The sequence below is a fragment of the Vulpes lagopus genome, chromosome 5 (genome assembly GCF_018345385.1).
Source record: "Vulpes lagopus strain Blue_001 chromosome 5, ASM1834538v1, whole genome shotgun sequence".
NCBI classification, from domain to species: domain Eukaryota; kingdom Metazoa; phylum Chordata; class Mammalia; order Carnivora; family Canidae; genus Vulpes; species Vulpes lagopus.
The window spans coordinates 113,162,432-113,175,255 of NC_054828.1; the positions used below are offsets into that span (position 1 = coordinate 113,162,432).

General features: G+C 53.6%; 1 protein-coding gene across 4 annotated transcripts in view; it reads left to right on the forward strand.

The window, feature by feature from the left end:
• OTOF (otoferlin) overlaps window positions 1–12,824 on the forward strand; it is a 95,850-nt gene that overhangs the window by 61,006 nt on the left and 22,020 nt on the right. For all 4 annotated transcript variants that reach the window (XM_041755249.1, XM_041755247.1, XM_041755250.1 and 1 more), the window contains 7 exons: window positions 1,303–1,434; window positions 5,719–5,781; window positions 6,200–6,284; window positions 8,901–9,060; window positions 9,384–9,570; window positions 10,867–11,053; window positions 12,361–12,584. In XM_041755249.1, the coding sequence (XP_041611183.1) occupies window positions 1,303–1,434; window positions 5,719–5,781; window positions 6,200–6,284; window positions 8,901–9,060; window positions 9,384–9,570; window positions 10,867–11,053; window positions 12,361–12,584 (1,038 nt within the window). The remainder of the gene's footprint in view (window positions 1–1,302; window positions 1,435–5,718; window positions 5,782–6,199; window positions 6,285–8,900; window positions 9,061–9,383; window positions 9,571–10,866; window positions 11,054–12,360; window positions 12,585–12,824) is intronic.

Here is a 12,824-nt window from a genome sequence, read left to right on the forward strand (position 1 = left end):
TTCTACTGTTCGTGACGCACTTTGACACACAGTACCTCATTTAACCTTCACACAACCTTATGGATAGGTCTAGCTCTGTGAGCCTACATGGTTGTCTCTTCTCACGCCTGGTCATGGAGAATGTCTGGGGCTTGTCCAGTGCCAGCCCAGACACCTCAAATCTGTCCCTCTATTTTGTCATGGCCACCCCAATGGGAACCAACACCTTTAAATCCAAAGTAAGAATTGATTGCTTAAAATGAAGTTTCAGGAGGGGCACCTGGGGGGTGCTGTTGGCTAAGCATCTGACCCTTGGTTTTGGCTCAGGTAGCGGCCTCAGGGTCATGAGGTCAAGCCCGGTGTCACTGGGCTCTGTGCTCAGCAAGGTGTCTTCCTGGGACTCTGTCTCCCTCTCTCTGCTCCTCCCCATCTCTCTCTCTCTCTCTGTCTCCCTCTCTCTCCCTCTCTCTCTCTCCCTCTCTCCCTCCATCAAATAAATAAATAAATAAATCTTTAAAATGAAGATTCAGAAAAGGTATGCACACATACCAGCCCTCCTCTGCCCTGTATACACACTCATATATACATATATATATATATATACACACACACACACAAACATTTGCTGAATGAACAACCGAAGAAGGGCTTCTCAGCATAGGTGTGAGATTCCAGGGAGCTGGACGCCACCTGAAAAGTCACAGAGCACACAGCATCAAGCCAGCAAAGGTAGCTCAGGCTCCCAAACAAAGAAATTGTACAAAAGGATGAAACCAGGAATGTGGAAAGGGAGCCAAATTCCAGAAACACAGAGAACTCTCAGAGGCTTTCAATCTTGGAATGAGATACACTGGGGCAGGAAATTAAATGCATGTTAATGAAGACATAGATAGCTTAATCCCTGCATGCATGAATCCCGGGAAGTGGTTTGCAGGCCTCTATGAGGCCGAGCCACAGTGCCTGGGGGTGTGCGGGGCATTTGAAATCACCAGGAGCTTTAAAAATACTGATGCCTGGTCCCCACTGCCAGAGGTGAGATTGACTTGGTCTGGAGTTTGGCAGGGACACCAGCATTTTTAACCAGCACCCTCCTCCTTGCTGGTAATTCTAGCACACACTTAGTGGTGATCCAGTCCATGCCTTTCCTTTATAAATAAAGACACTGGGGTTTAGTGGGGAAAGAGCCCCAGTCCAAGCAGATTAGAGGCAGTGCTCACCCTGGAACCCACGTCCAGCACTGGCTCCCTGCTCCTGGGCCCCGACTCCAAGAGGAGCTGCTCCAAGTCTCAACAGGCTTACTCAGCCTGCCTCTCCTGCCTGCAGGTTAGCATCACTGTGATCGAGGCCCGGCAGCTCGTGGGCTTGAACATGGACCCCGTGGTGTGCGTGGAGGTGGGTGACGACAAGAAGTACACATCCATGAAGGAGTCCACTAACTGCCCCTACTACAATGAGGTCAGTGCCCTGTGGCCGGAGGTGGGGAAAGGGACTTCCCTAAATGTGGCAGGAGGCCTGGTCCCTGCCGTTTCCAGGCCAGAGCCCCTTGGGGGCAGTGGCACTATTAAAGAGTGGTTCCTGTGAGCCAGGTGCTCCTATAAATGCTGCAGGGGTGTCCCCTCTTCTGGCCTCGGCAAAGATCAGAGGTTGTTGCCATTAATCCCATTTTATACCAGAGAACATGGAAGCTTCTGGAGAGAGCCCTCGCCCAGGTGCTGAGGGCCAGAGTGGGGTTCTGTGTGCGCACCGTCTCTGCTGGGCTGCCTCCATGCTTCCAGAGCACTGGCCTTGACTCTTCAAAATGACAGAAAAAAGCCTGGTTCCTGCTCCTGTTCTTTGCAGCCATCTGAGGCCACACTGAGGTCAGAGGACCTCAGAGACCTTCTAATTCCATCTCCCCATCTTACAGAGGAGGATACTGAGGCCTCAGTATGAAAAAGGCCTTGCCTAAGAGCACAAAGAGCGCTGGTGATGAAGCAGGGCCCAGCCTATCAGCCTCAGCCCAGCACTCTGTCTACCACTTTGAGTGGCCACCCCTGACACAAGACCTTGACTTAGGGCTCCAGCAGGGAACCAACTTAATCAGCTCTAGTGAGGGATGCCCAGGAGCCCTTCAGATGCCTGAGCATGGGTCAGACTGGCCTGGGGGCCCTAGCCCTCCTTCTCCTGGGGGGAGCATTCAGTCTGCTTGTCATGGGGGCTCCAGGCAGTGAAGGTGCCAAGCTAGCCAGAGTGAGGCATCCTTGTCCTGTATCTCCATGTCTGTCCTGAGGAGTGGTGAGGGCTGAGGGTGCCACCGAACTTAGGGGGAGCCCCCCAGCTGCGCATCAGCAGGAAGGAAGCCTGGATGCACTTCTGTCCCTCACAGGGACCCAGACCAGGGTCCTAGGTGAGCCTGGTTCTCACAGCTGGTTGCCCACAGGGCTGGGACATCTGTGCTCAGGAAACACCTGCCCCCTTCCCCCAGCACCATATGGTGACCTTCCCAGGAATCAGGAAATTCAGCCTCCCCACCTCTGACCTTCTATCAGGTCACATCCCTGACTGGAAAAGCCTCCAACCTAGATAAGAATCTGCTTTCCTTTAATGGATATGGAAACAGGTGCCCATGGCCTTCCACGGTTATTCAATAGTGGCAGAGCCACATTGAGCTGACTCAAGGGCTCACCTTGCACCAACCCCACACACCTCATGCTTCTTTCAGAGGGCTTCCTCCTCCCCAAGGAAACAGTCGTTCTCCCCACACTGTTTCCCTGCCCAACTCTTACTCACCCTCCAGAGCCCAGGCCAAGTGTCCATGCCGCTGAGCAGCCTTACCTGTGCTCTCTGGGTCAGAGGTCAATGCACTTCTTTCTCTGTGACAATAATGGCCCTGAATTGTGGTTGGTCCCTCACGTCTCTGTCCCTAGTGTACCCAGTCTCTGGCATCACTGTGGCCCAGCCCAGAGCCTGGCTTGTACCTGGAGGGCTTGAGTAACACATTGCAGAATGGATACTCCCCCAAAGGAAGCAACGAACATTTGCTGAGCATGTGCTGTACTTGGAGCCCATTCCTGGCAACATAGGGGCCACAGAGGTGACAGTCTGCCCTGACAGGCCATGTCTACTTCCAGCCTAGTAACCACTTTCCAATTATATCCACTAAGACTATTCCTTCCACTCCCGTGAGTCTTAAATCTGGATCATAGTTTCGTTTTTTGTCACAAATCCAAATAGCTCTGATTTGGTTACTTTCTGTTTCTTCCAAACCAGGGATTCTCAAATTCAGTACTGTGGACATTTTAGGCCAAATAACTTTTGGTGTAGGGGACTGTCTTGTGAATTGTAGGATGTTGGGCAGCATCCCTGGCTTCTAACCACTCGATGCCCGTAGCAACCCCCACCCAGTTGTGGCAACCAAAAATGTCTCTAGACATTGCCAAATGTCCCCCTGGGCTTAAAATCACCCCATTATGAACAACCACTGCTTCTCCTGATTCCTCTGGTCCTGAAGCAGGCTTTCTTTCCTTTTGCTTCTTGTCCAATACCACATTCTTCTTCATTGAAAAATACCCTTGGTGAGGGGATGCCCCTCAGTGGCTCAGTTGGTTGGGCATCTGCCTTTGGCTCAGGTCATGATCCCAGGGTCCTGGGAGTGAGCCCTGCATCGAAGCTCCCTGCTCAGCCAGGAGCCTGCTTCTTCCTCTCCTCCCTGCTCATGCTCTATCTCTGTCTCTGTTTCTGTCTCTCTCAAATAAAAAAATAAAATCTTAAAAAAAAAAAAAAGGAAGAAGAAAAATGCCCTTGGTCCCAGAAGTTTACTTCTTCTGGCTACTTCTCTGAGTTAGCAGGAACTTTCCTTCACCTGCACTAAACACAATAGAGGGAGATGAGAGCAATCAGCATGACTTAGACTTTTAAATGGTTATGAAAGGGGACTACACTCAGGAAACACAAGGACTATACCCACAGAGTGCTCAGAGTGCAGAGTTCCTGCTCTCACTCAGCCCGGGGGCTTGCCCAGGGCTGACACAGCTGGCCTGGCCTGGCCTCTTGCCTGGCTCCAGACCTGTCTCCGTGTGAAGCGAGGCTTCCAACCACTGACTTCCCAGTACAACCTGACCATCCAAGACCAGGCCAGGGCCCCTTCTGCCTGGGTGCATCTGGTCCTGGCCACTGGTGTCTTCCTTCTGCCTAAACCACCTCTCTCCTTTGCCCAGGATCCTTCTCTTTCTTCTTCCCAAAGAACCTGACATCACCCAATCTGCTTAGCACCCCCAACTCTGCCTTTACTTTTTCTTGGCTCCTCTTTTGCCTACAAGGTGTTCTACTCCCATGTATTCTCCCCGAGTACAACTATGGAAAACCCCATATGCTCAGGGACAAGAACTAGGAGTTTGTCCATCTGTCTGTACACCTGTCCGCCCCTCCACATAGCCAGGCCTTTCCCAATCCCTCGTACTTCTGTCCTCCCCCAACAGTCCAATTCCGTGAACAGTCCCCACTACCCCTTCTCCCCATCATGTCTCCACCTCTGCCCCTAGCTTCACTGAAACTGCCTTCCAGGTCACCAAGGACCATGTCATCCCTAAGTGCAAGTCCACGTCGCCCCTCTCTTTTGACTGCCCCTCCCTTTCCAGCCTCTCAACACCCCCTCCTGCCACCCCCTCCCTCATTGTCTTTCCTGACACACTCCCTGTCCCCTCGGCTGAAATCCTGCTGCTTCTTGGAGGCCTGCCCTAGATCAGTCCCTTCCCTTACTCTCCTCGGGTATCTCCGCAGTCCCAAGGGGTCATTGCCACCTGCATTGGTCTAGATCTCCACCCATCTCTCCAGAGCTTCAGCGGCCCCCAGCCACGGCCTCCTGCACGTATTTGCTGCACACACAGCAGTCACCATGTACCATGCACTGACCACGCGCGCTCACAGGCTGAACACTTGACAGGGGTCAACTCATTTAGACTTCACAACCATGCCTCCCAGACCCCTTTGGATGGGCTTTGAGTATTATCCCTGCATCACAGGGTGGTAAACTGAGGCTCAGGAAGGAAGTGACTGGCCTGACAGTTAAAGCTTTGTCTGGCGCTAAAGGCAGCACTTGTACCCTCAGTGCTCTAGCAGGAGTCTCCAGCAGCCAGGATCAGACTCTCCTCAGACATTGGCCCTAGGCATGTTGGCAACACTTTTTCCTTGTCTCTGCCCACAAATTCTCCAAAGCAGTGGTCCCTCTGTGGCCACACCCCCTCCTCGTTCCCGACGGACACCTGCACAGCAAGGCCAGGAGACATGGGGCAGGGAGTGAGTGGCAGCTCCCAGCTCAAGAGGACTGTTCACACCCACAGCATTTTATATTTACAGCAAATTAAGTCGTTCACACCTCATTTTACATTTAAACATTGCTGAAATTGGGACACATCTTCTAGGCAGTGGAGCATTGTGGTTTAATGAAATGTCTGTGTTGCCTGTATAACTGCAATGTATATTATGGTATCGTGTAATATCTCTCATCATAACAAGATTCTAGGTGGGTGTCTTTACCCCCATTTTACAGCCTGGGAAACAGATCAGACAATGTGTTGCTCAAAGCCACACAGCTTCCACCTGCCACAAAGTCAGGGAGGACCAGTGGTTGCCACTGCTGTTCATCTAAACTTCAGGGTGCAGGGGAAATGGCCGGGGTGCTGGCAGGAGGGAGGGGCCCGGCACTGCCCCAGCCACGGTCAGCTGGGTGACAGCAGCTCTGGGTTGTCCCCCCCTTCCTAGTACTTTGTCTTCGACTTCCACGTCTCTCCTGACGTTATGTTCGACAAGATCATCAAGATCTCGGTGAGTGGGGAGCAGCCCTGGCAGGCAGGGCCACTAGCTTAAACTGCACCTTTGTGTAGGCTTAAAAAGGGGATCCCTCTGGATGGACCAACCACTAAAAGCCCCATTCCCAGCCCTATGCCCAGACACGCAGCCAGGCAAGTGGGGCACAAGTTGATTTGGGCCTCTGTCACCTGTTTAGCCAGGTGCCTATGTACAGTGTACAACCTACTCACCCGTACCTAGCAGCCAACAAAAATGAGGGAAAGAGGGATTAATGCTGAGCCTCGGCAAGCTGCCTCTGCCCTACCAAATAACCTCCAAAAAGCTGTTCCCCAGAAAGACAGGTGGTGCCACCATCAGACCACCCCATCCCTACCCCCATGGAAAGCCTCAGCCCTGCCTGGCCTGACTGGTGGCTGGTGGTTCTGCCCGGAAGGTGATTCACTCCAAGAACCTGCTGCGAAGTGGTACCCTAGTGGGGTCCTTCAAAATGGATGTGGGAACCGTGTACTCCCAGCCTGGTGAGTAGCTGCGTGATTCGGTCAGCATCAGTACCCACAGCTCCGCGAATGTAGCACATGCCGTCCTTCCCACCCTGACGGTCCCGGGGCCTAGCCTGGCCAGGACCATAAACTCAGTGTGAGGCCGTTGGGTGTGTGGAGTGATGGGGTGTCCAGTCTGCACATGGATGCGGTGACTACCTGTGCTCAGGCTGCTGGATTCACAGGAGCCCTGCGGGGTGTGCGGCATTGCTCCTGTTTACACTTGAGGGGCCTGGGGCCTGAAGAAGCACTGGGGCTTCCCCAGTCACCCAGTCCATTGGGGGTGAACTCAGGCTGTATGACTCCAGAGAACCCACTGAGCCACACTGTCCTCAACACAAATGTGTTGTAGCAGCCTCTGAGGGATGCTGGGCTCACTGAGCAACCATCAAGGGACCCAGGCCTCCTGAGGATAGCCATGCAGAGCTGTGGCTGACCAGCAGCAATGTGGGTCCCCAGGGGCCAACAGTGGATTAGGCTGGTGAGAAAATCCCAAGAGGTGGCCCAGAGGGTTTGTGAGGCATGGGACAGGCAGAGGAAGTGCCCTCAGCCTGCAAGATGATGGCTAAGCCCATGGCCAGCTCAGGGACCCCTGGCACACATCCTGGCATTGGGCCCCACCTCATGTCCTAAGAGTGAACCTACCACTGAGGATGCGGTAACGACTGCATTAGGCTCTTTGACAGTGACAATACAGTTTCACCCGGTGTCACACTTGACTGTCACAAAACAGTGAGGTAGGAGACATCAGCGTTCCTTCCCCTTTTACAGATGAGATAAATGAAGCCAAGAGAAGTTAAGTGGCTTGGAAGTGCCACTGAACTATTAGGTTGAACAAATTGGCAATTTCTTGTGCTTCAACTTAGTAGACACTTGGCCTGTGCACACTCTGCGACTAATACTAGGGAATCGGAGGCCAAACCCAAGCTTATACACATGAACATCACAAGCTGCAAGAGACCTGAAAACATCGAGTCCAGCATCTCCATATGACAAAGAAGCCCAGGGTTATGAGGAGACTTGCCCAGCACCTCCTGGGAATAGAACTTGGTCTCCCAGCTGCCAGGCCAGTGTCTTTCCCACTGACACACACACACACACACACACACACACACACACACACACACACGTTGTAGTCCAAGATGGCCCTAGTGACCATTAGCATCTTAGAGGAGTGGGAAAGGAAGAGGGCCAGTTTTCCATCTGGCACTTCCTAGGAAGCATGCCCAGCTGCGGGCCATGGGCTGGGGTGGAACCCCAGGGCTGAGTAGTGCACCACCCCCAGTACTGGTGGCAGAGATTTGGAGAGACAGCAAGGAGCCTGACATGGAGATCTGGGCTTCTCAGCAGTAGAGTCCTGGAGAGAAGCCACTGCCGCTCAGGGAGCACCTGCTAAGTGCCAGGCACCGGGGCAGCCATGCTGTGCTGGCAGGCCTAACCCTCACTGCCCTCTGCGGGCCACTTCACTCCAAGTCACAAGAAGAAAGCAGGCCCAGCAAGCTTACATAGCTGGTCCAGGGAATGGAAAAGAATGTGAACCCAGGACCAGGTGGGCCCAAAGCCCAGGCTCTCCACTGGGCAACCCACTGCCAGACTTGCTGCTTCTTCTGAAGATCTGTTCCTGAGCCTGGTACCCTTCATAGGAACCTGAAGTCACAAGACCCCCACAGCTAGGGTCTGTGGAAGACTGATGTCTTCACTCTGATGGTCTCTGGCTTGGTCTGAGCCTCCCCGAGAGTCCCTCATTGCTGACCTAGCCAGGGAGTCATTGGAAATATGCTGCCCAGGGACACAGGAGTTCTGGGTGCTACTGGAAGTCTTGGGTGGTATCAATATCTTGTGGAGCTGGAAGGGTTTCCTGGGGAGACCAGGGCCTGTTATCACCCTGGCAGGACCACTTTTGCACCATCAGATGCAGCAGCAGGACACTGCTCACTCACTAATTCCCTCTGCTGGAGATGAGGAGGGGTTGTACAAGTCTACACCCACCCTTTGGTAGATCACAGAGGAAGTCCGGGGTGCTTGCAATCTCCTTAGCCCAACCACCTTCCCTGACGGGTGTCTGAGAAGTTTGAGTGTGGGGAGAGGTAGGAAGGAGGCCCTTCCAAGCTCAAAGAACAGCAGCCATAAAGGCAGGAGGGTATGAACAGGGACTCCAGTAGTCCAGAGAGGAGAAAGCAGCTAGGCCCAGAGGGAGCACAAGGGTGGGGAGGGATGAGTGGAGTGAGCCAGGCAGAGCTGAATCAGGAGGCTCCACGGACCACACTGAGGTCTATATCCCAAGCACCGGTGAGCCCCTGGCATTTGAAAGGAAGAGCCAGGGAAGGGGAACCTCTCTGAAGGTTCTGTCTGGCAGCTGTATGTAGTTTGTCTGCAGGGGTGAGGGCAGGAGAGCTGCAGGGGTTTGGAGAGTTCTCTCTTCAAAATCACACCACACACCCGGACACAAGACCTTGCCCTGGCTGCTCACCCCTCTGGGGACCGCTGTCTCCTCCTGTTCATCCTGGTAATCAGGAGCAGAAAAGATGCTCAGCTCCGCAGCTCCTCACCCTGCCCCAGGGTGGCAGGTGCAGTCTCCACTCCTCACCCCTGCAGAGCACCAGTTCCACCACAAGTGGGCCATCCTGTCAGACCCCGACGACATCTCCGCTGGGCTGAAGGGCTACGTGAAGTGTGACATTGCTGTGGTGGGCAAGGGGGACAACATCAAGACACCCCACAAGGCCAACGAGACAGATGAGGATGACATTGAGGGGTGAGGCTCCCATATACCTCCGCCCAGCCCCTGGAGACCTGACCCAGCCCTCCCTTCTCCCAAAAGGAGCCCCTGGAGTGGACTTGGCGCACAGACCCTACCCCCTGTACCTCCCACTCCCAGACAGCTCAGCTCTTCCAAGAAGAACCAAGGGCAGGGCTGGCCAAGGCATCCACAGACTCTCCTCCCAGGAGGGGAAGATCAGAGGCAGGACAGGGCAGGAGTTCACGGAGATTGTCCTGGGCCCTAGGGTATATAGATGCCAGGGCAGGACTGGGGTGCCCACACCTGGCCCCCACAGCTCTGGCTGTATGTGCCGGCAGGAACTTGCTGCTGCCCGAGGGGGTGCCTGCTGAACGCCAGTGGGCCCGGTTCTACGTGAAAATTTACCGAGCTGAGGGGCTGCCCCGTATGAACACCAGCCTCATGGCCAATGTGAAGAAGGCTTTCATTGGTGAGAACAAGGACCTGGTCGACCCCTATGTGCAAGTCTTCTTTGCTGGCCAGAAGGTATTGGGGTGCAGGATGCAGGAGGTTGGGTTTGGGGTAACAAGCAGTAGAGCAACAGAGTGATTGGAAAGTGGGGGCTGGAGGTGGAGGTGAGGCAAAATCAGAAGCCAGGTGACATCGTTGATCCCTGGGTGCATTTGAGGAGAGTGGGAGATGAGGGGAGCTCCAGCCGAGAGGGGCTGGAGCTAGGACCATGCTGGGGAATCCTTTCAGGCATGGGCCTTACGGGATCCTGCCTGTCTCTGCATCCTGGAGACTGAGAACTAAGGCGGGAGCACTGAAAGGGAGGAATCTGAGAGGCTGGCGTGGGGGAGAGTGCCTGCTGGATATAAGTGCACACACGCGTTCATATACACCCACATACACACGTCCCACATGTGAGCACTGGGTGTTAGATGCAACTGATGAATCACCGACCGCTACCTCTGAAACTAGTAATACGCTGTGTAACACCCAGTGCTCATTCCATCCCGTGCCCTCCTTAATGCCCATCGCCCAGCTACATCTCCCCACCCCTCCCCTCCAGCAACCCTCAGTTTGTTTCCTATGATTAAGAGTCTCAAAAAAAAAAAAAAAAGAGTCTCTTATGGTTTGTCTCCCTCTCTGATTTCGTCTTGTTTTATTTTTCCCCTCCTTCCCTTATGATCCTCTATTTTGTTTCTTTAATTCCACATATGAATGAGATCATATGGTAATTGTCTTTCTCTGACTTATTTCACTTAGCACAATACCCTCTAGTTCCATCCATGTCATTGTAAATGGCAAGATTTCTTTTTCCACACACACACACACACACATGTATACACCACATCTTCTTTATCCATTCATCTGTTGATGGACATTGGGTCTTTTTCCATGGTTTGGATATTGTGGCTATTACTGCTATAAACACTGGGGTGCAGGTGCCCCCAAAATTGAATTTAAATAAAAAATTTGAATACATATGTATATATATATACACCACACACATACACATACACATGTGACTACACACATATACACATACCACATACACACACCCATAGGTACACATGCATACACACATCCTACACATACATACATACATACGCATACATACATAGTCCACATACATAGCACAACACATACACACACAACCCACAGGCATACACACACATGCACATAAGCCACCACACATACACGTACACATGCACTTGCATATATATGCATGGATACACATGCACATGCACACACCACACACATGTACATGTGCAGGTGCTCACACACACACACACACACACACACACACACACCCTAACCCTCATTCCCTCCCACCAGGGCAAGACTTCAGTGCAGAAAAGTAGCTACGAGCCCCTCTGGAATGAGCAGGTCATCTTTACAGACCTGTTCCCCCCACTCTGCAAGCGCATGAAGGTGCAGATCCGAGACTCAGACAAGGTCAACGATGTGGCCATCGGCACCCACTTCATTGACCTGCGCAAGATTTCCAATGACGGAGACAAAGGTTAGCAACAGGAGACTGCATTAGGGGCAAGGGAACCGAAAGGAAGGGGTAAATGGGACTCCCCCCTCACCCCACCTCCACCATCTCCACCTCCTCCAGAAAGGCACCGGACATAGTGAGGCTTGGTCAGCAGCCCCCACCTCAAAGGGTGGACAGTCATGGCTCAGGTCTGCACAGGGTTGACAGGGCCTGCCTGAACCAGGTTGCCTGGGTTTGAACCCGCACAGTTAGTGGCTGTGTGATCTTTGAATTTGTTTTCTCATCTGTGAAATGGAAATAATAATTATGTGTGTTTCACATATATGGATACTGCTGCCACAGTCCCTATCTATGGGCTTGTGGGGCTCACCCCTTCTAGGACCCAGGCACCAGGTACCAGAGACATAGAGCAAGAGAAGAATCCATTCCTGTCCTCATGGTGCTCACTGGGGACTAGAAAGGTGGATGTGCTACCGAATGTTCGAAACCTAAGGCCAAAGACGCAGAAGGCCACATATTACATGACTCCGTTTCTATGAAATGTCCAGAACTGTCAAATCCATGGAGAGAGAATATAGACTAGTGATTCCAGGAGGCAGGAGAGGCACCCGGGACTAACTGCCAGTAGGTACAGGGTTTCTCATGAGGGGGATGGAAGTGTCCTGGAAACAGGTGATGCTCGTACAACATACTGAATATACTAAAAACCACCAAAATGCATGTTTTAAAATGGTGAATTTTATATTATGTGAAGTATATCTTGATTTTTTTAAATGCCATGATTTTTTTCTAAACTGAGCAGAACAAAAGCCAAACAAACAAAGCTCATACAGCAGATCAGCCCCATGTTACCCAGAGACAAATTCCAACAGCGGGAGAAGTTACCAGGGCCTAGGCACTGGGCCGGCTTCGTGGAGAAAGCGTTACACAGGCGGACAGAGGGAGGATGTTTGGAGAGGAGGGGAGGGGTCCACGTGAGCAGGGTGGGAGACCTGGTGAGATGCGGGTCTGCGCCGGCCACCAGGGGCCAGAAGGCCAGGCTGGGGAGTGTGAGAGGAGCTGGCGTCTATAGGCAGCCCCGGCTCCAGCTCCCAGGAAGCAGGGAGCTGGACCCAAGGAAGGGCTCTGTGCGAGTGAGGAGGCTGCCCAGGCCGCCCATGCACAGCAGGGGTGAGCTCTTCCTGGGGCCTCCTGTCAGCCTGCCTTCAGTGTTTCACCGAGCAAGACACGGGGTCCTCAGCTCGGCAGCCAGGAGGTGCAAGCCCGACGCCCTAAAAGAGGCTCCACCAGCCCCATGAGCCCCTCGTCCCTCTCCCCGTGGCCCACAGGCTTCCTGCCCACGCTGGGCCCGGCCTGGGTGAACATGTACGGCTCCACCCGCAACTACACGCTGCTGGACGAGCACCAGGACCTGAATGAGGGCCTGGGCGAGGGCGTGTCGTTCCGCGCCCGCCTGATGCTGGCCCTGGCTGTGGAGATCCTGGACACCTCCAACCCCGAGCTCACCAGCTCCACAGAGGTACAGGTGGAGCAGGCCACGCCCGTCTCGGAGGTGAGGACCCAGGGGGCCGGGCTGTCCTCCAGGGCCCCTGGCTCAGCCCTCTTCCCGCCATGGGACCCTAGGCCTGGGCTCAGCCTGTTGCTGCCGTCTGCCTCAGAGGGCAAGACTCCACGACGAAGCCTCCTTCCCCAGGAAGCAGGAGCCCACACTCTGCCCCCAATACCCCGAGGGGACCTCCGTTCCCTCCCACTGCCTGTGCCGGCACTCTGCCTGGAGGTCCCAGGTCTCTGC